The sequence below is a fragment of the Bactrocera neohumeralis genome, chromosome 2 (genome assembly GCF_024586455.1).
Source record: "Bactrocera neohumeralis isolate Rockhampton chromosome 2, APGP_CSIRO_Bneo_wtdbg2-racon-allhic-juicebox.fasta_v2, whole genome shotgun sequence".
Lineage (NCBI taxonomy): Eukaryota > Metazoa > Arthropoda > Insecta > Diptera > Tephritidae > Bactrocera > Bactrocera neohumeralis.
In genome coordinates, this window is record NC_065919.1 from 53,425,818 (window position 1) to 53,453,209 (window position 27,392).

A 27,392-nucleotide genomic window follows, 5' to 3' on the forward strand; every position below is an offset into this window, starting at 1 on the left:
AAACCGAGCACAGACCTGCAAGTAGTAATATACAGTCTGTCAAGTAAGAGCGTGGCCGTGTTAATTTATTAAAAAAATGTTTTCTGAAACTTTCATATTTATATATACATTGTACACATTACAAACAATGATGCAATTTGGTCAAAAATATGTCCAGTCACCACCGGCATCGATAATTGCCTGGCATCTCCGAGGTATGCTTTTTACTAATTTGACGGCGTATTCTAGTGGCAGATCTCCAGATCCGACGAATTTCGTAAGACAACTGCTTCAAAGTGTATGTACGTCTTCCACGAAGCTTCTGTTTAATATATGCCCACACATTTTCAATAGAGTTTGCATCGGGCGACTGCGACGGCCAATCCAATGTAACGATGCCAGATTGAGTTTTCCACTGAGTACAGAGCTTGCTGCGGTGTTTAGGATCGTTGTCCTCCTGCAGAATCCAATCTTCCTTTTTTCTGATGAACCATCGTTTGGCAGATGGCACTAAAGCCTTTTTTTTGTAGATTTTTATCATTTTCTCGGCATTTAGGTTGTCAGTAAAGAGGTACAAAGTGCCAAATCCCTGCTCTGAGAAGCAGCCCCAAAGATGCACCTTTATTCCATGTTTTACGGTCCACTGAACAAGCCTATTGGTGGATGTTGACCAGGCTCGCATTAGAAAAGAACGTGCCCATATAGAACATTCGTCAGTAAAAATTATATTTTCAAAATCTCTATCAATATTCTCATGCGCTCAAGCGAGTCACTTTGTCGCAAGTTTTTCAGTCAACAGAGGCTTCTTCATTGTGTTGCGCCATTTCAGACCATGAGTATGAAGAAGGGTTCGGATAGTTTCGTAGGATATATTTAAACCTTTTGCCATTAATTTTGCTTGTCCTTGCCGCAGTGTTAAAGCCGGATTCCGCGAAAACAGATTAACTATTATTTTTTCATCGACATTTTTAGCCACTATATATCGCTGTATCCACTTCTGTACAAATGCCTTCGACTTTCTCATATATTTAGCAGCCGCTGATTGCGACATTTTGGGACCTTTCGGGTGGATGCAAAGGAACACAGCTTCGTAGCGCCACGCGTACTTAGCACTCATGGTGTTTAACATGATTCTCTTTCAAAAGATCAACGACAACTGAACTTTGTTGACAATGCATCAAGGACAAAGCTTCCCTCTATCGGCTCGCGAAGGAATTAGAGCGAAATCTTTCATTAACTGTCGGTAAAGTCGACCACGCTCTTACTTGACAGACTGTATATATCTGCTTTGTGATTTCTTATGTTTAAGGACAAAAAATAAATTTTCTCCAACTTTTAGCTCTTCACAGCAGATTTGCAATAAGTTCGTTTTTGAGAAGCAATCAAGTACATTTATTATATTAAATTTATTAAGTAGAATCTTAATAGATACTTAGTATAATATAGAACGCAATATAAAGTCCAAACGGTTTCGAAATTGAGGGTATACATTAGACGAGTCTTATTAACTGATTAGTGTAGACGCTTGCAGCTCTGATCATAATTTTTACACCCGATACTTTGTCATTATCCAGTTAGTTTTAAATAAAGTTCAAGAGTATCGGAGGACTGAACAGTATCGAAAGATTTGAAGTGTAACATCACCTAAAATACAAAACAACCTAACATCAAAAAATCGAAATTGAGTTTTTTATTGCTTACGACTAACTACAGCATATTACATATAAGTAGCATAAAATTTTCAGCTTCCGCTGTCAGATATATCCAATATGCAAGTATAACAATTGTATAACCAAAACTCAAATTTTGTTTCAAATGAGTACTTTCTATTATATCGTTTTCCCTTCGCCTGTAAATTTACGAAAAGTGATGCTTCGTTATTTTGCATTTTTGGTGACGATATACAAACGTGCGTATCTTTGTTGTCGCCGATGATTACTTACAGGAAATCTACTCAACATAAATATTTTTGAGTAAATTAATCGTATATAGATTATAAAGACAACTTTTTTAATGTCTTGACTGCAGCAATACCTAGCGAATAAATTCCACATAGAAGTATAGTCAGTTACTTCCGTCGTAGCTCCCTTAACTCACTTAGCTCATTTAACATAACGGTGACTCACTCTGGCTTGCACTAGCTCACTTAGATCTAACGGGATAATCGTCATTCATTCACTGCTGGCTGACAGCGGCTCGCATTCACTTAGCTGTATCAAAATTTACTTGGATGTTAGTTCGGGAGAAATGCAGTTTTTGGTCGAAATATTGTTTTTTCATTAAACTGAGTGAATGAGACAGTCACAAGATGGTATCAAACTGAGTTGAAGTTCGTACTGTTTCTATAAGGGATCTTACTAAAATTTATTCAATGTATTCTGGAGTTATATCCACCTTTTATGCGACTTGCTTAGGTACTGGAATTGCTGCAAATCGCATAATCGATCAGCTGCCAGACAGCATCCGTGATCGGGTCGGTACTCCGTTGTCCTCTTGCGCGCTAGATCTATGAACATCCGGTTTTTGGAGGCGTTGGCAAACAACTAGACCTCTCTGACTGCGAGATCCTACTGGCATAAGGTGGAACACAATGGGTCTTCTCAACTACTTGCTCTTAGTAAGGTTCATCTCGCTGTTTTGGCAGGTCATTGTCCATTATGCTTAGATCCCTTCAGACGACATATCTCGGATGTAAATTTGCAAACCTATACGGAGATGGGAAGGTGGTAGATAATTCCACCCTTGATTTCTCAACTCTCCTGCCTATTCAAGATTTAGGTTTAAACACCTCTCCACACTACTTCGGCGAAGTGGCTGATATCAAAATTAGCCGCCCGAATCAATTGGTGCTAAGCTCAAAACACTTATTCTATCAATAAGGAACTGCAGATAGATATCTAAAAGCTTTAGAAATCACAAATTACCAGTGTTCACAGCAGTCCCTGTGGGATCCTGCGTTACGTTTGGTAACTATAACTTAACCTACTCTCGACAATTTTGTCTTTGTTTTTTGTTTTTTTTTTTTTGTTTGTTTTTAAAAACTTTTCAGCTTTCGAACAATCATTTATGAAATAATGAAGTCGATAATTTCAGTGGACGTCAAAAAAGGTTGATTGACCCAAAATGCATAAAATGACAATAAAATAAGATTAGGCGATGTAACCGATATTCCAAAGATATTAAAAAATGTGGTCGACATTTTGCGCAGTGTCACAATCGAGACAATGGTGCCAAGTTTGTATGTATAGGCCATCCAATTGCTTTCACATTCACCTTTTTTCTATATCTAGCTCTCGGCGACCTTTTCTGTTCTCTGATCTCAAGAGATTGCTCTTCTTCTTTATTGGCGTAGATGCCGCTTACGCGTTTATAGCCGAGTTTACAACAGTCGTTCTTCCTTTCCGCTGTTTGTCACCAATTGGTCCTTCTCTACCAGGTCTCTTCGACGGAGTGGAGGTCTTCCTCTTTTTCTGCTTTCCCCGGCGAGTACAGCGTCAACTGGTTTGTTTTCATTCATTCGAACGACATGATCTAGCCAGCGTAGCCGCTGCCTTTTAATTCGCTCAACTATGTCAATGTCGTCGTATATATCGTACAGCTCATCGTCTATCGGCTGCGGCTTTCGCCGTTGCCAAACCTTTCGCTAGAAAACTCGTAACGTCGACTCATTAGATGTTGTTTGTTCGACTTGTAGAGTTTGGTCTTTGTTCGTCGTGAAAATAGAGAAGTTCTCAATTGCTTACTCAGTGCAAAGTAACATCTGTTAGGAAGAGTTATTCTGCGTTGAGTTTCGAAGCTGACATTGTTGTTGTTAATGCTGTCGTTAAAGCTGGCTCCAAGATAGACGAAATTATCTACGATTTCGAAGTTATGATTGTCATCAGTGCCGTGGGAGCCAAGCCGCGAGTGCGACCACTGTTTGTTTGATGACAGGCTTGCTGAATCGAAATTAAGCGTCAATTAAGAGGTAATCGCCGAGACTGATACATATCTTTAAGCATGAACAGAGTGAGCTGCTATGTTTCTAAAGATCTGAATCAATGTATTTTTTATGTATGAACTTCATTATTCGAGTTGAAGCGTTGCGAACCCGTTTCAAACATTGGTGGCCGCTGTTATAGAGTACCAAAAAAAGTTCTGCCATCTATGAAGAGACAATTTTATGCAAAAGCCAACCCAAACAATCATTTTATGGATTTTAAGTGTATAAACGGCGAGAGATGTGTGAAAGGATTTTTTCTCCAAAATGCCACAAGCTTAAGTCAGAGGTAAAATATAGCAAACGTAGCAATTTTAGTGATTTCTTCATGCACTCCATTTTTAACTCATATATGAGAACTCTACTTATTTATTCACAAACTTATGTATGTGTGAAAATTCTAAATATGCCTTGTTATCAAAATATAAAAATTTATAAAAAGTTTATTGAATTTAAATTGCGAAAATGTGTCTTCGCACCAACAAGAATATTGGAATTTTCATTAGAAATTAATTTTAAACTTCTCCGAAGTATAACAAAGGAGTACGAAAAACATTTTTCAAAATTTATCATATGTGCACATATTTACTCACACACTCTCATACATACATATGCATGCATGTTCGCATAACCACACGACCAGGTTCTTATGTCAACAAACAGTTGCCCACATACTTAAGTATGCACCAAAACATACAGTTGCTTTTGAACAACATTATTTACCTGCACTTTGTCAAGTACGCACACGCTCACCCGCACTCATTCTCTTCAACTTTTTTGTTTGCTTACTCGCCAAATCGCCATTTTTATTCATACTCATACTAAGCAAATAAAATATGCATGCTTCGGAGCTCGTAAATATATTGGAGGATTTAATATTAAATATATTATAATATAAGTTGCGAACAGAGTACAAGCGGACAAGCACACGCTTATGTATATAAATATCTCTAACTGCGGGTACACGTCATTATGGCCGAAAGTATCTACTCCGTTGCCGACAAAGCAACATTTCGATACTGATTGTGGGTATTCGCAAAGAAAGGTATTGTTGGGCAAGGTGCTCATGTATCAAACTCATCCATATACATATTTGTGTGATTGTATGTGTGGGATAAGCCATAATTCGTTCCTGTTGCAAGAGTGCTGCTGTTATTAGTTTTTTCGTTGATTATTTAGCATATGTACATATATACACATGCCATCAAGCTTTGTTGTTGATCAAATGTTGACCAATTATGTGCCACAAAATTGAATAATGCGAAATATGGTTTATTGAATTCGTGCTTAGACAAAGTAAATATCGAGTTTATAAATATTTGTTATTGCTTTTAAGTAGTAAATAAATTAGAATATTCGTGTTGCAAAATGTTAATGAAAATTTAATTTTCTTGCGCCAACATCAGAAATTGAAATAGTTGAGAAAATATTTAAATAAATTTTGTCAAATTAACTAGTATTTTTAGTACTTAAACGGATGGGCGCTCTAATTTGTCCATGAAAAATCGATTTTAGTATCGACTTTTAACACTATTCTTTAAAAAGCTGAACAAAAATTAATTTGTTTAACTAACATGTATAAATTCAAATTTTTTATATTTCTAAATTATAAAAATCTAACCAAAAATAGTTTACGCAAAAAAAATAAAAAAATCATTTTAATTTTTTTAATATATTTTTATTTGTATTTTGAAATGTGCAAACATATTTTTTTTTTCGTTTTTTACATTTTTAATATATTTTTTTTAAATCAAAGAACGTAACAAGAAAAGTAGTTCACTGGTTGTGATAGCCTGAAATAAAAAAATCGAATGGATTATTATTCAGTAGTTCTGCTTCACATATAATCAAAAAAAAATGCCATCCAAAATTTGACTTTGAAAATCGTTTAAAAAATCGTTCAAATAAACATTTTGGCACGATAACTATTCAGAAAACATTTTTTAGAGATTGCATTTTTTTTTTGATAAGTTTCAGAAAATGATGATTCGAGAAAAATGCGTTTAATTTGGAGAAGATAGTCTCACCACACGTCGAAAAAGCTTTTCAAATAAAAATTTCATTTGAATTTTTCCAGCATGTTTTCAATAGGTTTATGGCAAAATAAAAAAATCGATTTTTCAGCTTACTTGAGAAACACAACATCAAAAAAATTTTTTATTTCAAATTATAAAAATCTGAAAAAATAGTTTACGCAAAAAAAATAAAACCCGAAAGAACGTAACTTCGGTTGTCCCGAAGCTAGAATACGCTTCACATATACAAAAAAATGCCATCCAAGAATTTGACTTGATCAGTTTGGCAGTCTTATGCACATTTTCTTCACATAATATTTTTTGATCCACAATTTGCGAAGATATCTCACCAAATTTTTGATAAAAGCATATAATTCTAACGTTCAGTGTATAAGGCTGGCCCTCAATTACGGCAAGTTTCGGAGACACAGACGAGTGCAAAATTTCAATTCAATATCTCTGAAACTGAGAGTCAGTTCCGTATATACAGACAGACGGAAAAATGGACGAACAAGGCAAAATTGACTCACCTCATCACGCTAGTCATTTATATATATGTACATTTTAGAGGATCTCCAACGTTTCCTTCTGCGTGTTACCAATTTCGTGGCAAACTGACCGCTGTTCAGAGTATACGAAAGAATAGTAATCGCTCATGAGCTAATTATAGAATTTTTAGAGTTTTAGTGTAATAGCACTATAAAGGGCTTTAAAAAATTGTTTGAAACATATGTTTTCTTCGCCAAATGGGACCACTAATAACCAACTCAAATAACAAAAAAAAATTGCCGAAAGAAGAATTCTTAGCCGCATAAAATATTGGTAAATTCCAATAAAATATAATCGGTTATTATGGAAATTAGCTGAATGTGGCCGTTTTGCCATGGTAGAGTCTTATGCACATTTTACCTTTCCCCAGAGAGATCAAAATTTTTGAAACCCATTAAACGCTGACCCTCAACTTTCGGCCAAAGATTACACAGTAAAGTCCACTGTAGTTTGATCTCTTCTGTGTACTAGGTCACAAGTAAGCCTGGAGTAAGAAAACGCCCTCTGATACTCCATATTTTATGAATGATATGGCCTCCTGTCTATCTATTCTACACCAACTGCCATAATGTAGACTTACGGCCAAAATGCCATTCGGTTTCGGCAACAATCGTCATGGATATGGACACAATCCTGAGGGTTTAGTATTTTTTTAGGAGTTTTCCATCGGAATGTCTTGTGGAGATTCTTTAAACACTCCGCTTTCAATGAATGTCCGTAAATAAAAGACAGTTTCAATTCGATTTTATAATGGTGTGAAGATTTTCAAATTAAATTTGTAGTTTCCAACTACTTTTTTGAAGTAGAGAATTGAAACTGAATTACAAAACCACCCATATTAGGAGCGCTTGCAGGGTTAAATTGCCTTGAGAAGTTTACCTTTTCATAATCTCAGGTGTGTCTCTTTTAATAAAAACGGGCGTTTGTCAATATGAGATAGTGGACTTTTGTCAATCCTCCATCGTAGTCATTTTCGAATCACTTAGACGTGGCATTATATTTTTTTTTAAATGCGCAGACACAGCCGCTTCCTCAAGCGGTCAAAACTAAACAACAACTCCTGTAAATATCTTATTTTCAAGTGCCATGAAATACAAAAGGATATTATTAATTTATTCCCAATTACATTACAATAAAAAGGGTGATCCATTTCGAGGTTTCCTACATTTTAAAGAAAAAACACAGAAACTTCAAATTTAAATGGAATGTTCGACATTTATTTTGTTGAAGATTATCTGTTTCAAATATTGGCCACGGTTGTGTCCCAAATAGTACATTCGTTTAGTTCAATTTTCGATGACTCGTTCGAGGATTTCGACTGGTAACTGGCGAATGACACGCGTTTTGCTTCAAGGCCTGAATCGAAGCGGGATTGTCCGTATAGACTACGGACTACTTACAATCTACTCATCGGTGAACAAAATTTGGCATGAAAACGTCGGATCTTCTTGGAACTTTTCAAGAGCTCATAGAGCGAAGCGAACAACGCCGAATCGACTGTTCACGGTCTTCGTGTACATTCTCAGTTACGGCTGCTGTATTTCCTTTACTGCGTGCTGAACGTGGTCTATTTGGTGGAATATTATGCAATAATAAATACAGGGTCTCATGATGGGTGATTTTTTACAGAACGTGAATTTTCGTAATAAAGTTGAACGATTTGTAAACGTTGTTCAGGCGTAAATATTTTCATGATACCAAACAATGCTGAATAAAAAATAACATTACAGCAGAGATCTGTCAAAAGAAGGCACTACTTGAATCACCCATTATTACTGAAGATAAATGTATAATTTAAAATAGGCACCCACACAACCTCTAGTATACCTTAACTGCTTCACAATTTATTGCCTTAAAATCATATTCCATTTTCTTAGTAACATTAACTCTACTCAAGGCAAAATTAGCATAATTCATTTGTATGAAGTCGTAAAGAAATTTCCATAGCTCCAACAGGTGTGCATTTTCAGTTTATTTTGAATTTGGTTTGTTGACTTTACGCTGTTAGCTCTTTTGGTTTTTATTAATGTAGCTGCAAGATATTTCCTCGAGTTTTCATTAAACATTCCCATGCACAAACGAAACAAATCGAAATTCTGCTTTTCCTAAAATGGCCAACAAAATTCTATTTTCGTTATGACTTAGAAGGTATTTTACTTAAATACGAGGGCTGCTATATATATTCTGGCCAAGGGCAACACTAAGTGTTGCCAGGTGCAATCTGACATTTCCATCGGAAAGTTTGACATTTTTTAGCGTAACATCACTCAGAACGTTTTGTCATTTAATCGTGAATTGTTTTATTTACAGGGAATTAAAAAATTCATCTCGGCCAAAAAATGGAATTAACTCGTGAACATTTTCGTGCGATCATTTTTCACAACTTTCGACGTGGATTATCACGACAAGTGTGCATCGATGAATCTTATAGCACTGTGAAACGACGCTCGCTTAAAGACGAATTCCGTGAAGGTCGTCCAAAAACAGCCGTTGTGCCAAAAAACATCGATGCCGTACGTGAACTGATAATGCAAGACCGTCATGTAACATACCTTCAGATAGAGGTATGCCTATGCATTTTTCCCACCGGCATACATTCGATATTGCATGAACACCTGGCCGTAAAAAAGGTTTGTTCTCGTTGGATCCCACACAATTTGACAATCGCTCAAAAAAAGGCTCGTGTGGATTGGTGTAAAGAAATGCTGAAAAAATACGATCGCGGTGCTTCAAAAGACGTTTATAAGATCGTCACAGGGGACAAATCATGGATCTATGCAATCGACAAAAAAAAAAAAAACAAAAAAAACATTTTCGTTGATAAATATGCCTATTTACATTATTAGGCCAGAAATATATATAGCAACCTACGTATAACGCTATAGTTCGTGTACTTAAGCGCATTATTAGCAACTTAAGCAATTACTTGTCGTTAAAGTAGCTTTAACTAAGCAGGTAAAGTTATATACCTTTAAAGCTTTGAACTTTACAAGTTGTAGTGGATTGTAAAAAATTACAAAAATATTTTCTATAAAAAATCACCTTCACTGATTTTAGATTTTTTGCTTTTTTTTTTTGTTATAGAAAAAATTGTTTCATTAAAAAACTTTTGGACTAGTCAAGTAAACCTATTAAAAGATTACTTAAAATGTTCAAAATGCCATGTTGTTCTTAACTCGCTTAGGCAATTCAATTGCCTTTAAGGCAATCCAGGAATGCAACCATGAGCAACACTAAAATATGAAACTCCCAATCTACTTATTCGTATTAAGTTGGCATAATTCCAAAATCTCAAAGGCAAGTAAATTTAGTTTTGCCATTTAATTGGCATATTATGCTCGATTAATTACCTTTCACCAGCGTCCATGTTTACCAATATCGTAGGCCGTTAGACAATCAAGAAAATTAAATTGCATATGCAACACAAATGTACACACAAACATGTCCTAAAGTGAAGATGTAATTTGTGTGCAGTTGATTCCTGTGTTAGAACGATTATAAATTGCATTAGAATTCCAGTTCATTGTGCTGACTGTAGACAAATATATGCTCATGTATATATGTATGTACGTATGTATATTCGCTATGTATGTCTGCATCACACACTCGGATTTCGTATCTGCGCCAATATGCATTTGCGTGTACATTTACCACTTTGCATATGGCATTGCGCCTAAATATATGCAAAATATGTAGGGATTTCGGTAATCAAAACGGCAGCAGTCGTAGTGCCATCATCAGATTGTCATTAGCTTTATCTGGCAAGGAAAATCATCATCATTGTCAACAAGCTACACTACACTCCGCAGTGACGTCAACTGTCAGCGAATGTCATACAATGATTTGTAAATAACAAACTTGAAAACATTGAAAATTTGTTCAGTTATAGTGTGGTAAAAATAGCGGAGAATGATGGAAATATATTTTAAATGTATTATGAAGTGGAGAAAATTTTTTTGAAAAAATCCTTGTAATAAAATATAGCAAATACGTGATTTTTTAAGCATTGTGGGAGGGGTCTTTCATCTTTTCACTTTAGCTCGCCTTCAAACGGATGTTTTTTGGCTACCCAGAGAATGCTTGGTCTAAGACCAGTAGTCATGAGTTGCTTGTGCCTTATGTAAAATAATCGTTTCCGGCCACTCCCAAGTGAATGGCGCTCAGAGAACTTTCCTCACTTTCGTGAACTTCTACAAATGGCTCCATCGATCGATAATATAGACAGGCACAAATATCTCACTAAAACTAGACCGTTCTCGTAACTATTTTATATTATATTATTTTATATTTTTTGTTGTGGTCTTTATGTTATCTCAGGTTCCAGTAAATCGATTTACTTGAAATTTGGTATACATTTTGTTTAAATATCTCTCATAGTATGATTCAATAAAAACTGAAAATCTATAGTTTATAACAGCTGTAAAAATATCGAGAATGTTAGAAAATTAGTGGAAAAATCTAAATTTTTTAAGCAGCCGTCGTTAGTAAATTTTTTTCAGTTGTTTTGCTACGTATGATAATGACATTTGCACTAATTAAGAAGCCGTACTTTTCTTATTTTTCAAATGACCAGAAGAATATAAATTGTAACGACAAGAATGCAGTCTTTCTTCTCTCTTTTCATCCAACTTTATGAATATTAAGTTATGAATCATGAATTTTCATTTATGGTGAAATGTTTTTGTGTGTACTCTTCAAATACAGATAAACAAATGATAAAAAGGGTCATCTTGCTTGTTTTTCTCAATTGCGAAGACACGCTTGAAAATCTGGACTCTAAACTAGAACACCTGCTTAATGTGAGAATAAGAAAGAGTTGCCCCAAAAAAAGAAACAATTTTATTTTTATCTTTTATTTTATTTTTTCTTAATTGATTTTATAAATTATTTTGTAGAATATTCTATTGTATTTGGAAAATTTCTTCTAAATTATCAAAAAAATTCAGTAATCAGAAAAAAAATTAACAAAAAAACTAGCGGTAATTATAGTTTAATTAAAGCGCTAATTTGAGTTCCTTTGTACTTAAATTTATCATTACATTCGTAGCCGACGCTTCAAGAACGCGCATGTATGCTCTCAATAAGTATGTAAGTACCTACGTTCAATGCCTGACCACACTACTCTCGCTTATGCCACTTGTTGAGCGCGCCGAAATGGTTAAATGAAAAACACTCATTCACGAAATATGATTTAGCGACAGAATGAAGTGTCGCCGAAATGTACACTAAATAAGAAATGTAATCAATACTGGCGAGTACTCCCACTCCCCATAAATATTCTGGCCCTTTTTTGTGGTGGTTGGTGGTTTTCGTCAAAGTATTTTTCCTTCTCTTAGTAAAAAATTTAATATACTGTGTACTAGTAAACATTGTTATGCAAATATTGTTGTGAAGTGGTGACCAAAACAGCGATGCCATGATTATTCACTGCTGGCGAGTTACAGTGTTATGACTTTATCTAGGTTTTTATCAACATTTTAATTTTATGGAGAGAAATTGGCGAATGATTTTTGTAGGCTAAAAATAATTTTTTTTATAAGAATGAGATTATATACCAGAAATCGTACCAATTTTTCCTTCTACACTAACTTCAGAAAAAACTTAATATAAAACATCTTCATACTACGGTTATCATAAATGAAACGTTGGACCCCACATTCTTGTTAAAATTTCTGCAGTTTAAAACTAAGACCTCTACCTAACACATTGCACTCAAGTAGACCATTCACTTCGCTAGTAAAAATTTATGAAAAGTCTGTTCCGTATTCATATACATCATCCTAAAGACTATTTAATTGCTTATTATCGGAAAATTATACTTTGGTGTTAGCCATTGCATTGACACTGGCAACTAGAGTCGCTAGGTACGTCCCTTTCATATCATTTTCTCAAATAATTAAATACCTCATTTACGACGACACATTTTTTTCGTTAGTTAATTTGTATCCTTATTCACAAGGGAAGAATTTCAAAATGAAAACGTATACGAACTGCTTTGCAGCAAACTTTTATGACCAATACATAGTACAAAGAATGTTACTCGAGCACTCCGTGCCCTTCCAAATTACTAGTTTGGCAAAAAAAGTCTCCCGGTGTGAACGCGCTCCTACAAACCAATTAAAAACTAATAAAAAATTTGGCGCCATAATGAGAGAATTTTTCAGAACAAAACTAGGATTTATTTATACTAAAACCCAATGCTGCTTATACATAAATATAATTTAAATGCAATGAGAGGTTAGGTTAGGTTAGGTTAGTTGGTTGATCTTTCAGTATGTCGGGGAATCACACTTAGACTCTAATGTTCAGTCCTTTGTGAAGCCGAACGAAAAATGCCTGCAGTTGGATATTAGCCAATGGCAAAACGCCCAAAACCTCTCACAATTTTGCTTAGATGTTTTATTTCTATTTTCGCTATTTCATCTGAATATCTTAAAGAGTGAGAAATGAGGCGTTTTTGGCGCCATCTGACAAAAGCGGAACATTTGAGGTTGAAGTGTTGGTATCGAGTAAAATGTTCAATCTCATCGCATGAATTCCGTTCAGACACTTTGCAGTTAAAAACTCGTACAACAATTGAAAGGTCGACCTTGCTGAGAGCGAAGAACTCCCTAGATTTCTTGCAATTTACGATGAAACAGAAGGACCTTGCGACTGGCAGTTGATCAACGCTTACTGACTTGGTCCAAGGCAGCCCAACAGTCTCATAGTAAACCACAAGAAGCCAACGGAGTTGCTACCCGTTCCCATTCTGCACTTATTGACACTGAAGGATATGTTCTAAAAACCTTCTCAATCTTACAGTTTCCTGCAATAACGCTGTGTCCGGGCACCCAAACCAGTGTAATCATAAAATTGCTCAATGCTAGAGAAAAGTAGGCTAGACAACACTTCACTAATCTTGCGCGCTCAGTTAGCTTATATCGTTGTCTGACTGACTAATGGCGTTGATATTTGTTGTTGAAGTGGCAGAAAAAGTAGTTTCGGGGCATTGTGCCGAGTTGATAGTCATTGGCGGGATAAAAATCCGGATTCATTCCGCTTACTTATATCCGACTGTCGTAGGAAAGTGAGTGTATAATCATGAGGTTATTGCTCAAACGTCTCGGTTTTATGTGGTGAACAAATTTTTGATTGAAATAAGAGCGATTTAAAAGCAATTTTTTTGTCTTCTTCTCGTAAATATGCCGCCTTCGTTATATGTATATAGTAAGTCTTTCTGACTGCATAAATTTATTGCGCTCTTTATTCTTCCTGATGATATATTTGACATATACAGTTACAGTACATTAAACTGCAATTCAAACAATTAATTATTGCTAATATGCGTAATTAATTACGGGACGATAGATAAAAATGAGTAATAAATATATGATTTTTTTATCTGCCATAAAAATCGCCGTTTTTTCAGCATTTGCTTTTCGTGTAGACACACTGTTTTATGAATACATACATATATAAGCGTGTTTTTATGTACATTGATATGTAACAAAAACGCTATTTTGGCCTTTGAATTTTTATTGAATTTCAATGAATTTTTTGCTTACATTATCGCAAACCCCAACCCTTTCGTATAAAAGTCAACTGCAAGCCCAACTGCTCTTTCCACAATTATTGTTAAGTTCGAATTATTTTTAACACGCCATAAGCCAGGCACTCAGATTTGAATGACAATAAGATGAGACAGTCCAAAAGCGGCCAAACAAACACCGGTGACCGTAGTAGTCACCGCTGCACTCAGATAACAGTGTTGGAAAATATTCAGCCACTGAATTATTGAATGTCTGATTGCGGTTATTGTTTGTATGGCTGTTTTTTTAGTTTTTCATGCCGATGTCAACAGCTCAATGAAAGTATTTTTGTGTCAATTTATGTGCTGTATGTACACATGTATGTAAGTATGGAATGTATGCAGTTGAGGGTATGCAGACGTATTTATTATATCCCTGTGGTTTTATTGGCCGGAGTGAGCTTTAATTGAATTAATATGAATTACTATTGCATTGCCAAGGCCGCAGGCGATATCTTGGTTGTTATTTATGAATTATAATGGAATTTATAGATTTTACGCAATTAAATATGAGTGCCTATCGTAATTCATTAGATATCCAACAAAGTATCGAAATATGTAATATATTTAATTAGGAAAATAAAGCATTGAAATCGTTGCTTTTATGGTCTAATTAAAATACAATAAATCCGGCATTATAGATTTATATCTCCCTAACTTTTGTGTCATCACGTCTATCTTTTTCTATCTTAGTATGTGTTACGTATACGCCATGTACTACTGTTGAGGGTTATTAGATTATTAGGAAAGTTTTTCGCCCACAGCTCAATTAACCGTCCGTTTGTTCACAATTACAATCTCTTTCAATCGATTTGTAATTAAACCGCATACTTTTGAATTCAGCAAAACTAAATTGCTGGCAACCCTTTTAAAGCTATCGGCGAAGGGTCCAAAAGTTCGCTTTAATAAAATTTAAATTACAGCAAAATCAATGTAATCTATTTTTAATTTCTATTTTAACGTAATTTGTAACTCATTCTCATTCCTCTTACTTTGTTTTTTTTTTCCAAAAGTCTGGGTTACCCGCGCGTGATTTATGACAACCAGCGCGGATACATAATTTCTTGAATTTTGAACTTTCGCCATTATCACCTAGTCACCTTTCACATTATGTTAAATAAAGTGTTGTAATGCATAGCTACAGTTTGCAAGATAATTTGTCATCAATTTGCATTAAACACCTTGAGCGCAAAGTTCACAGCGCATTCACTTTCCGCTGTCGCTTTATGAAAACAAAAACTTATTAAGACCGCAAGTCTGAATAATATTACATAATCAGTTTACTCGCATTTACATTCCACAAATACTTACAAGGCAACTCTTTTTACAACTGCTTAGCAACTGCTGCGGCTGCGGCTGAGCGTAATCAAAACAAACGTTTTCTTGGCAGATTTATCCTCTTGCCACCTTCCTTTTTCCGCAAACTTTGCTTTTAATTGCTTTAAGTGCAGAAATGTAAACTACTAAGCGAAGTGTCTACGTTTTGGTTTCTGTTTGTTCCTTCTTTTGCACGCATTTGCATTTACCCTATTTTTACCGTCACTGTTGTTATGCAGCTCATTTCAAAGCAATGATAATAATAATAAATCTATAATTAAAATGTTATGGCAACACAGTTGATCGTTAAGCATTAGTGTGTCGTAAGATATTGAAGCACTTTTTATTAAAATTGTGTTTATTCAAAGTTGGCAACACTTAGCCGAGGGGTTTTAAAAAAGAAAACGTTGGCTACAGTTGCACTGAAGCCGTAATAACCTTAAAAAGTCAAAAAGTTTTCTATACAAGAAATTGATTTTAATCGTTCAGTTTGTATGACAACTACAGAAGGACTAGTTCGCATATATTCAAACAGGCAGGTGAACAGATAGGCGGACTTGGCTAAATAAAGTTGTTTCAAATGACTTTTTGCATGTAACAGGTTAATTAGAAATTTCCTGGGCAACCATAGTAAAAGATCTTTTTTGGCAAAATTCGTTTTTTTATACGACATAGTTCACTTCGGCGGTGTTACATTGCTTATAGCGACCCTTCAACTTTTCGATATCATTTTTGCAGTAAGATTTGCCTTTTGCTTCAAAATTGGTTTCAGTTACGGCCACGACCTCTTCAATCAACGTAAATTTCTTCACAGCGAGCAACCTTTTGATATCTGAAAAAAGGAAATAGTCACTGGTCGAAAGTAATTCGAGGCCCAATTCATGAGTTTTCTCCGTCGCTTTCATTGACTTGTGACACGGTGCATTGTCTTGGTGAAACAGCACTTTCTTTTTCTTCAAATGTTTTTTTCTTTCAAATCGGTGATTTCGTTCTTCAAACAGTCCAATATATGTAATAGTCGCTGTTGATGGTTCTTCCTTTTCAAGGTAGTCAATAAAAATTATTCCATTCGCTTCCCAAAATGCAGACGCCATAAGCTTGCCAGTCGGCTATTCTGTTTTCCACGCTTTGAAGCGGGTTCATCTTATGTAGTCCACTCAGATGACTATCGATTTGACTTTCGAGTGAAATGGTGGAACCATATTTCATTCATGGTCACATATCGACGCAAAATCTTGGGTTAATTACGCTTCAACACCTCCAAACACTGCTCCGAATCATAAACACTTTGTTGTTTTTGGTCAGAAGTCAGCTCAAGCGGCACACACTTTGCATAGAGTTAGATATCTTTAGATGATCTGCTATCTCGAACAATTTCACTTTACGCCTTTTGAAGGTTAAGGCTGTCGAAAAATTATATGGTCTTAGTTTTAGTAACGCCATCTATGTGTCAGGCCGGGGACTTGTCAATTGACCTGTTATCTATCTTTAGAATGTAACAAAAATTAATTACCACAAAAAAAGTCAGAGGAAATAAATGTGAAACACGATGTAACCAGTCAATGTCATATATTATATTTATGATACCTGTTATACTAGGAAAGAATTTTTATGCACTGAGAGATATCACACGATAATTTGTCATTTATATTTCGCATTTAGAGAATAAAAACAAATATAAATCATTGAAAATCACTTTATTATTTTTCAAAATATTCTCCATTAAGGTCTGTACACTTTTGCATACGTTTGAACTAATTGTCGAAACACTTTTGCCATTCTGAATCAGGTATTTCGAAAATATGCGTTTGAATCCATCAACTGCCTCTTTAGGTGTGGAAGAACGTTGATCTCTCAGTTTATTTTTTCCGCACTTGAATAAGCATAAGTCATTGTGTGCAAAGTCAGGACTATACGATGGATGACTCCTCAGCAAATCTACGTTTTGGATGCTCAAAAATGCAGTTATTTCAATCATTGTGTGAGAGCTAGCATTGTCGTGGTGAAGTATGATCCGTCTACGGAGCTTGGTTCGGAGGTTGATTTTCCTGATTTCTTGAAAGAAAACTGGCAATCAAATGCTTGTTTACATTTAGAATTCACTTTCGTGCGTTGTCCTAGTGGTATAGTTGCAACATGTCCTTTTTTTGAATACGAAACAATTTGCTTTTATGGGATTTGGCATATTTTGAAACACCCTGGCAGTCGGCTGTTGTTTACTATCGGGCTCATACGCTGTCAGGATTTAATAGACGTGTTTCGAAGCATCACTATCATATTTTTTAAAATTCCTTTGTGCATTGGCTCCAAAGTTGGTTTATTTCGTTAATAGTTTGTGCCATCACCAAGCTGCTACCATCCTTTTTCGTATACTATTTAAGTGGATTATCTATAATATTTAGACTTATATTTTGCCATGCTAGAAAAGCCCGCTCCCACAATTCACTTACAGTCTTTGGAGCTTCCCTTTCGGTAAATGTTTTTCTTTTTAAAATAGCACGAAGGCGCTCAATGGGGTTCAAATATTTGGACTCTGTGACCAGTTGACAGAAATTTTCCCACTATCATAAAATACGATTTGATAGTTTTAGCGCGATGTTCTTCGGATCGTTATTCTGCATAAAAATATCTCCTTGTCCACGTTCGAGTCCGATTATATACAAACTTGGAATATATGAGGCTTCTATAATATCAACGCAATCTGTGGCAGGCATTAAACCATCTACTCGCCGAATTAGACCCCGTTCATTTTCGAGAAAACATCGCCAATCCATCAGTGATGCACTTCTAAAGTTCTTTATTCGGCATATGTTAAGATTCTGTACACCTCTTTGTCAGTCCATGTACATGAGAGCCCAACGATTAATTTTCCTTTTATCGAACCAAGTAACTTTGTTCTAATTTTTGATGGTGAAATGTTCATATTTTTGTTCCTTTAAAACAGAATTTGGAGATTTCTCTATTATAAATCAAGTTAATTTATTTAACTACTTATTACATATTTCTTGGGTTATAAATAAATAAAGATAGTATATGTTTTTGATTCCCTCATCAATCAACGAAGTAATATTGCCTCTTGAAAGATTAACCAGACACTCTTTTCTTCAATTTTTAGTTACTTCAATACAATTTTAAAATGAGGGTGCATTTTCAACATGATTCTTCTCCCTAATTATGACGTAGGTTTTCGTATTATTAGAAAAGCAGAATCTTCTATAAGTTTTAAATCGCATCTAAATGTTTTGCGCCCACGCTCAACTGAGCGAAAAATACGCACTTTCGTCAAAAAACGCTCCAAAAATACTTATATTGTTTTAAACTTTAAATTAGCTTTGAAAATATATCATTGCTGCCCTCTTCGTAACGAGATCCAGCATATTAGCAGTAAAGAGATTAGAGCTAGATAAAGCTTTTCCGTTATAATGGGCATTAAGGGGCTGTTTCGTCGCTTTGAATTGGCTTATTTAATCAATGAAAGCATTGAGAAGACATATTAGCAAAAATATTTATTTAGATATATTTGGTGTAAAGCATTGACAATATCATAGAGAGCTTATTTTTAATATACAAAGCATGAATGAATTTATAAGTAATACGCTCGCCGAATAGAAGGTGAGGTACATATATATTTGTACTTATGTATACTGAGACCTTTAGGTACTATGCGGTATATATGTATGTATGTGTTCGCTCGTTTATACGCAACAGTTAAAAGGTCAATATTCAAAACTCACGAGGCGAATAACACCACTTCACGGCATCGCGACCGCAGACAGTGAAAAAGTGAGTGAATGCGCAAATGTCGGTATGACTATGTATGGGTTAGCAGATATTTCATGTACAGCTTATGATTCTTTTATTGACTTCCGGCTTTGCCAAAGCCAAAGTTGCCTTGGCAGCCGCGCTAAAACAAATAACTAACGGCAATACAGCAGCCACTTGAACGTACAACAGGGACATACCCATGCCTACATACAGACATAGCAGCGCACGCACACAAACTTTGTAAATATGACATAAGCCAAATACTGCGAGTTCGAGTGATATTAAAGGCTTTTTTTAAAGCATCTTTTGTCTTCAGATGTGACAATATACCAAATTGCTTACATAAATTATGGGAAAGCACTTAAATTCGCACATATTATTCTGTAAAGTTCATCAAATTGCTTGTGAAGCAAACAGATTGCAGCAAAATCTTGCAACATTTCTTATACTTTTCAGCTTATGCTTTCAACTTTAATCTTTGTTGTTGTTTTCTTGCAGGCTTGGCCAATGGTGAAGAAGTCTTTCGACCTTTTCGCCAATGAAGCTTTCAATAACATTCATGTAATTTCAGGTAAGTCAATTTGATTCATTGTTTTCGCTTCAGTATTCATGCGTCGGCTTTGAGTGATTTAATTAAGGCCATTTTTCGATAACGTTTTCCTTTCTTCTCCTCGATTTTGAGGTTTTGTGAAAACAAGCAATTAAAAGTTTTAACATTCTTGCAAGTCGAGGCACACATACACAGTTATATTTATGTATAAAAATGATATACAAAGCCTTTCATTTCACATTCACTCTATTAAAACTGTCTCAAGTGCCTCAAGTTACAACAGTAACAAATAACTCGTCAAATTTGTATTCTAAAACTCATCCGTAGTCATTCATCAAACTTCATATATTTATACATATGTACGTGTGTGCATAAATGTGTAAGAGAAGAATTTCGTGTAGGCTCTAGGGATTACATTCTAAAACTATTGTATGAAAAATATATGCATACATTCTAACAGTTAGTTAGAGACGCTTTTTGCAATGTTGAGGTAGCGCCAAGTTCAGTGTTGAAAGAATATGTTAACAGAGACAATTTGTGAGAACTCTAAAACCACTAAAAGATCACTAGAATCACTATCTCAAGCTGAGCTGACGAATTAAAATAATTAAAAATAGGAGCAAAGGAAAGTATAATCTTGATCTTCATAAATTATCGGCAGCTTCTTTTCGTGAGTTTGGTAAGCTTCTTTAGTTTCAACTTGCCGAATGAATTTATCCGGTTTCTCATAATTGTACAGCATTTTCCAGCTAAATATAGACCAGCTAGCACTATCGGATATCTCCACTTTGGTAGATTCATCTTGGTATGCCTCTAACTTTTGATAAAGTTCACATTACTAAAAAGTGTCTCGACGAATCCAATTTGCTAAGTCTATTTTGCGCTTAAGCTTCCCTAAAGGCTCTTCTTCTTCTTCTTCTTTACTGGCGTAGACACCGCTTATGCGGTTATGGCCGAGTTTACAACAGCGCGCCAGTCTTTCTTTTCGCTGTTTGGCGCCAATTGGATATTCTCCAAGCGTAGCCAAATCCACGTGATCTTTCCAACGGAGTGGTGGTCTTCCTCTTTTTTTGCTTTCCCGGTGGGTACTGTGTCGAATACTCTCAGATCTGGAGTGGCAACGCTTTCTAAGTTTCTTCTCCAATTTTTGATTCTATAAGCAAGTAACCACCCTCGAAAAACTGACAAATTTTTGGTGAAGAAGAACCGAGCGTGCAAAGAAGAACACTTTTTCTCTAATTTTAGTTTTCACATAGTCCAGGATTTTTACCCAGTATCAAATAAATACTCACAGTGTTTCAGTCAGCGATAATCCGCTTCGTTCCAGCTGATTATCCAAGTCAATATAAGTTTGAGCAACTCAGTTGTCGAGTTTCCAAAGTCCTTCGAATATATTTTAAAAATAATTGAAATAGCATTTTGAATAATTTCAATTCTCAACATGAACGCTCTTAAATTTCGAAGATATAATCTTTAGTACATTGACTTCATGAAAGCAGGAATTCTGTTAGTAGAACAGTTACGAATTATTCGAAGATGGACTGTAATTTATCAAGAAAATGTGGTTTATTTTTCTAGCTTCGGTTAGATGGCTGATCAAAGATCGCACGTGGACTGCTATATATAGTCCTTTGTGAAGCCACTCTTAAATAGGTTAAGTTGGTTATTTTGCTAGACTACGCTAGACGGTTGTGTAGAGGTGGTTCGGTGAAAATCCCAGAAAAAAGACCAAGTTAGTGGATGTGACATTGTAAAGAAAGAATTACTTACCTTATGTACGTACTGTTAGATATTAGATTATGCTTTTTAACATTTGAGCTTCTTGTGATTTCCAATATCAACACTTATCCAACCGTTAATCGCTGCAAAGCAAAACCAACTTCGCACACATAAAATCTCGGTGCCTTAAATGATTTCTTTATTCTATCTTTCCTAATATAATATCCCTAAACCAGCCACTCCAACAAAATCCGTGTTCTATTGATCTTTTGAGAGATCTTAGTGACAAGTGGCTGTTAGAAAACTAACTATGAAGTAAGCTTAATGAATGATTCCGCCTTTTTCCGGAGATTGGATTTATAGAACTTATATATGCTCTCCACTTCAACCTCGATATGTTTGTTTCTACTGAATACACTCACGATCAAGGATTCCCCATGAAATTCGATTCGATATCTTGAATTTTTCTCCGAATTTTTCAATCAGTTATCTCATACTAAAAATTCGTACAATCTCTACAATGTAACGATTTCCTGAAGGGCTTGCAAGCTATGATTCAAGAAATTTTTCCGCAAGCCTTTATTTATAAATGCATGGTATAATGGTATTTTGGCAATGGGTGAAGATAACCAATTTCATTAGAATAAAGTTAGTGAACATTGTATTGAATTTATTCACTTTTAATCCTTCAAAGCATTTGCTAAATTAATAAAAGCAACACACGAATACAAAAATACTACAGGGGCGAACATTGATTATATGATTGTGAAGAGCATTTTCAATTGAAGTAACAAATAGCCAACAGGCAAAGTCAATTATGGCATCACGTATTTACAAATCACTAATGCTAAGTGATACATAAGACTTTAATCAACACAATGATAAACTGAATCCCAAATAATTTAGTCTACTCCACATTCGCATGGATATTTGTTTGAGCGTCTATGCGTTCACAGTAATGTTGTACATATGTGTAAGTCGAATTCCGACGAACTGGCAATAAAAAGTGATTCATCTGCCCTCTTCCTAACACTCCTAATACATCGGCTAACCACTGTGGCCTTCAACGTGACCATTTGAACCAGTGACATAGCGACAGTGAGCAACAAAGCAAAGAGCACGTGAAAACTGCGTGAGATCAAATGTATGATTTTATGAATTGTGTTTTTGGTCACGAGGGTATCAGACGAGGTGGCAAATGAACAGCTGTTGACAATTTCATTTTCATACCACTGCAACATGTTGCATATGATATTTATAATTTATATTATATTTACACTATATAACGGATGATCCAAGTAGAGGTACTTTGTTCAAAAGCCTTTTTTTTTTGAGGGATCAGGCGTGAGTCAAGGAAAGACTTACGCCTGAACAACGTTTACAAATCGTTCAACTTTATTAGGAAAATTCACGTTCTGTAAATAATGTGTTTCATGCGCCTGAAAATTTTCAAGAGCTGCTATTTCAACAAGAACAAACAACGTAGTGGTGTGGCTTGTGGGCTGGTAACATCCATATTTGGGTCCATATTTCTTCAAAAATGTTGTCGTTGAGAACGAATCCGTCAATGGCGACCTTTATCGCGCCATGATAACCGACCATTTGATGCCTGAAATTGAAGCTCATGATCTCAGCGATGTTTGGTTTCAGCTATACGGCACCACTTTTCTCACATCGCATCAATCAATGGATTTATTGTGAGAACGCTTTGGTGAATAGATAATTTCACGTTCTGGACGTCAACGAATGAAACATCTGAGACGTAGCCACGGCCAACATTTAAAAGAGATAATCTTCAAAAAATAAATGCCAAAGAATGTTCTTTCGAATGATAATAAACATTCCCCATTAAATTTGAAGTTTCTGTGTTTTTTCTTTAGAAAAGTAGGGAACCTCGAAATAGATTACCCTTTATAATTCGAATGATATCAAGTTTCAAAACTCAAGTAAGAGTAAAGGCTCAATTAAACATCTGAAGAAATAACTAAAATTAGGTCACGGTACAAAAATATAGGAAACCTCCGAACTCCTTGAAAACAAAAACCAATTTTACACTCTCTATATTTCCACATGTCACATGAGTACTAGCTTAACACTTCTATCATTGGCTTAGAGTATTTAGCTTAATTAGAATATTTTGAAAGTTTTATAGCATTTCGTTCTCAAAAGATTGCTCTTAAAGTGAGGCTAGCTTTAATTTTCTTTACAATGGAAAAAAGTCAAATTCGTGCTTTGTTAACAACAAATTTTTTTCTTGAAATACGAACTAGTCTACCAGCTATCATATTCTACAGACTCAAAAATTGGTTCTTCGGAAAAGAATTTCACTGAAACTATGGGGTTAAGATGAAAAAACGCGTATTGTAAAGGTCTCGAAGCTTCACTCTATCGTACCAGATTTGTTGTAACACATTATAATACTCTAGAAGGAGATAAGGTCGAAGAATAGCTTAACTTTTTCATTCCAAAACAAAATATTAATTCAATTTTATGCCAAAGTCTTTTCAGCCCCTGAAAAGGCATTCGGTCACATTCGAATTCATACATACTTTACTTGCTATTTTTTTTAGGGTAAATGGAGTACATAATAAATCTGTTTTGTTGGTTTTTTTTTGTAAACGAGTTTTATTAATAATCCCTTGCCATTTTCACACTAATATTATGACGTCACAATATGTGATAAGCATAAAATTATTGTATTTAATTGGTCATGAACTAATAAAGCGCCCACATGTGTACACAAACACTAATAAGCATAGAAATGGAAACGGGAAGCTAAAGATTGTCGCCGAAATTGCAATAAAACTAGAAGCCATAAATCAACAATAAAATTGTGTTTCGTGTGAAGGCTTGTTAATAAAACTAGATAAAGAGGGATCGTATGGGTCTAAATACATATGTATATATTAGTAATAATATTTTGGGATAGAACAAAAGAAACGTGTTGAAGGACTATGAGAGCAAATTTGTATGCATAAATATGCTTGGATATCTCTTGATATTTTATATACGCTTCTGCTTGTACATATACTAAGTATATATTATACATACATATCTATTCAAATCGCAGTTTAGTATTAAAAGAACGATAGAAAGCCGATTTCAGGCTTATTATTTCTATTATTTGCGCTTACACGAGGGAACTTCGATAAATACTCAGCCTCACGGCCCGCTAGTGCCCTTTGTCGCAAGATAAAGGAAATTAGAACTAGAAAAAAACTTTTACTTTGCCTGCACCAATGCTATAACAACCTTCACAGCCGCATTTCATAGAGCATAAAGGATCGCTAGCTTGATTTTGATCGACCTGTTTGTATGTTAGCCATGTACTAGCGGGTTTTCCAATAGGGATGCTACAAAAGTAGACCGATAAGGACAGCAAATGACACCATATTTTTTCCCGCTCTTTTAACATTTATTTTCAATAAGGTTTGCCATTTCTTCATGGAAAGATATACCATGCAACAATGAGTTAAAATTATTAAAATTTTCTACCGAAATTCAGAGTCGGTGGCCTCAACTGTAAGGGCGTGTGATGTCAGATCAACAATTGAGCGTCTAGTAGAAAAATATTAATCCAGAGCCAAAGTACAAAATGTTCCCGTGCCAGTAAGTCAAAGAACTGCCCGTAGTGCGAAGAATATTGCTGCCGCTAGCGCATTCATTGAGGAACACCCAAATCAGTCTCCCACACGTCGTTCTCAAGCGTTGGGCATCTCTGTGACGCCGTTGTGGCGAATTTTGCAAAAAGATCTTGGCCTACATCCTTACAAGATCAAATTGACGCAAGAACTGAAGCCGCTTGACCACCAGAATCGTTGTATGTTCGTGAATTGGGCTGAGCAACAACTTGAAAACGATCCGGATTTTCATCGAAAAATCATCTTCAGCGATGAGGCTCATTTCTGGTTGAATGGCTTCGTCAATAAGCAAAATATGCATTATTGGTCGAGCAGCAATCCACACGTATACCATGAGTCATCACAGCGAGTTCCATATATAATAGCATCGAACGTTTCTAGCGCTCTTATTGAAAAACACTTTATAAGTAGCAAATTCTTGGGGAGAAAAGGACATGGGAAAATTTAAGATCGAACTCTTGAATATTATGACTAGTTTGTATATATACCGACAGGTTGAGAAGGTTAAATCGACCCAGCGCCTTACGCTCATTTCCGACGTTTCCTTCTGCATGTTACAAACTTCGTGCAAACTCATTCTACCCTGCTCAGGGCATAAAAATGGAAAAAGAACAATGCTGTTTAGAGATTTGATTCTTTTTTTAAGAAAGTTAATCAAAGCGCGCTTAGATATCGACTTATGCTGACTCTTCTCCTTCGATCGACCGTAAAAACTGGTTTAACGGGCTTTAAGTCCATTATCTTGTATTGGTAGACCGCATTCCAAAAGAGAGCAAGTAAAATCCTTTTTATTTAAATAGGGAGAAGATTCGACGATACCGCTGAGAAGAGTGCCGTGGAAATACTCACATTTTTCGAATAGTATTATAAACTGCTGTCCACTGTATTCTTCTTATTTGTTACAAAACCTTGAAAAAAGCGGACACCGCGCAGTTATTAAAATTAAATGGTTATTGCCGCCACAAAAGCCAACTTTGCAAACCTACAGAAGACGTATTTTTCAAACGAGTTAAAAAAGTCCGACCAACGCTGTCACAAATGAATCAATGGATCAAGCTAAACGAAGAATATGTTAAGAAATATATCATAAATTTTCCAAAATTTTCAGTTCTCCGTTTGTCGGCTAAGTAGTTATCGGATATCTCTCGTATTATTAATAAAATCTTAATTTAAATATACAAAATACAAAATCTGTTTTCACACTTTTCTTTCTCCTACATTTCGTACTTCTCACAGATTGTATGCATGTGACATCCGAACCCGGCGAATATGTCTTTAAAAAGGTACCACATTTGGTGGCCAACACAAAGGAGACACCATTGGTGGAAGCTGCCGTAGAAGAGTCGACGTCGGAGGTATGCGGCCTCTATGTGATTGGCGAGCCCGACACGCTTGTTGAAATAACAATGAAACACTACGATGTCAATTGTGCGACCGGCGGTCTAATGGCTGTAAGTGAAAAACCAAAAACAACAAAAAAAAAACAAATAAGTTAGAAGAAAGTGAAGATAAGAAAATATCAAAAAGTTGCATCGATGAAGTGGATAAAGTCTTTGCTAAATTGAATTTTCGCCAACGCTTAATGCAATTTGCAACTTTCATGTCGACTTTCACTATGCCCTCTTCTCATTTACAGTTTGTCGATGGCTGGGAGTTGAATGGTGAATATTTTCCGGGCATTAAGGATCATCATCGCGAGTTAGAAGAGCGTGTCATCGAGTTTTGCAACAATTATAAACAATGGTACGTATCTGGTCTGGTCGTGCCACAAGGCATTGTGGCAAGCATCGAACTACAATTGCGACACTAATAACAATAAGTTAATATATGTCTGTTCTGCTTGCAGGCCACGTGTTGCAAATAAGAAATTCTTCCGTTCGAGTCAAAATGCAGCGCTGCTGCAGTATCGCATACCATTCCGCGGCTCCTTCATTGCACACGTTCGCTTCCACAAGATAACACAGCGTAAGTATGCGAGTGTGGCATGCCACTTATGTATGTAAGAAGCGCCCACAAATATATTTACTTATTATTCTAATGGAAAGTAATTATTGTCATTTTCTGTTTGCATTTCACCCGAGGCAGCTTGCAACGTGCTGGCGCAAGACACGGCCGCCATCTTCAATATGGCTAATTTCGGTAAGCAACGCAATTGCACGCTCTCAGCACTTTTCCCGGCCGCAGTGTCAGTGGCCAGTTTGAAAATCGGCGGCAAGAATATGCGTGGCGAGAAAGTTAATTATGACGTAAGCAAAGCAAACACGATATTAATATTTAAGTGGTATTTGAAATAACTGACGGCATTTTC

At 35.6% G+C, this 27,392-nt stretch overlaps 1 protein-coding gene across 4 annotated transcripts in view; it reads left to right on the plus strand.

The window, feature by feature from the left end:
• The window catches only part of LOC126750848 (corticotropin-releasing factor-binding protein), a 37,471-nt gene that overhangs the window by 9,231 nt on the left and 848 nt on the right, over positions 1-27,392 (plus strand). For all 4 annotated transcript variants that reach the window (XM_050460605.1, XM_050460603.1, XM_050460606.1 and 1 more), the window contains exons 4-8: positions 19,673-19,745; positions 26,321-26,535; positions 26,721-26,827; positions 26,931-27,049; positions 27,170-27,330. In XM_050460605.1, coding sequence (XP_050316562.1) covers positions 19,673-19,745; positions 26,321-26,535; positions 26,721-26,827; positions 26,931-27,049; positions 27,170-27,330 — 675 coding nt within the window. The remainder of the gene's footprint in view (positions 1-19,672; positions 19,746-26,320; positions 26,536-26,720; positions 26,828-26,930; positions 27,050-27,169; positions 27,331-27,392) is intronic.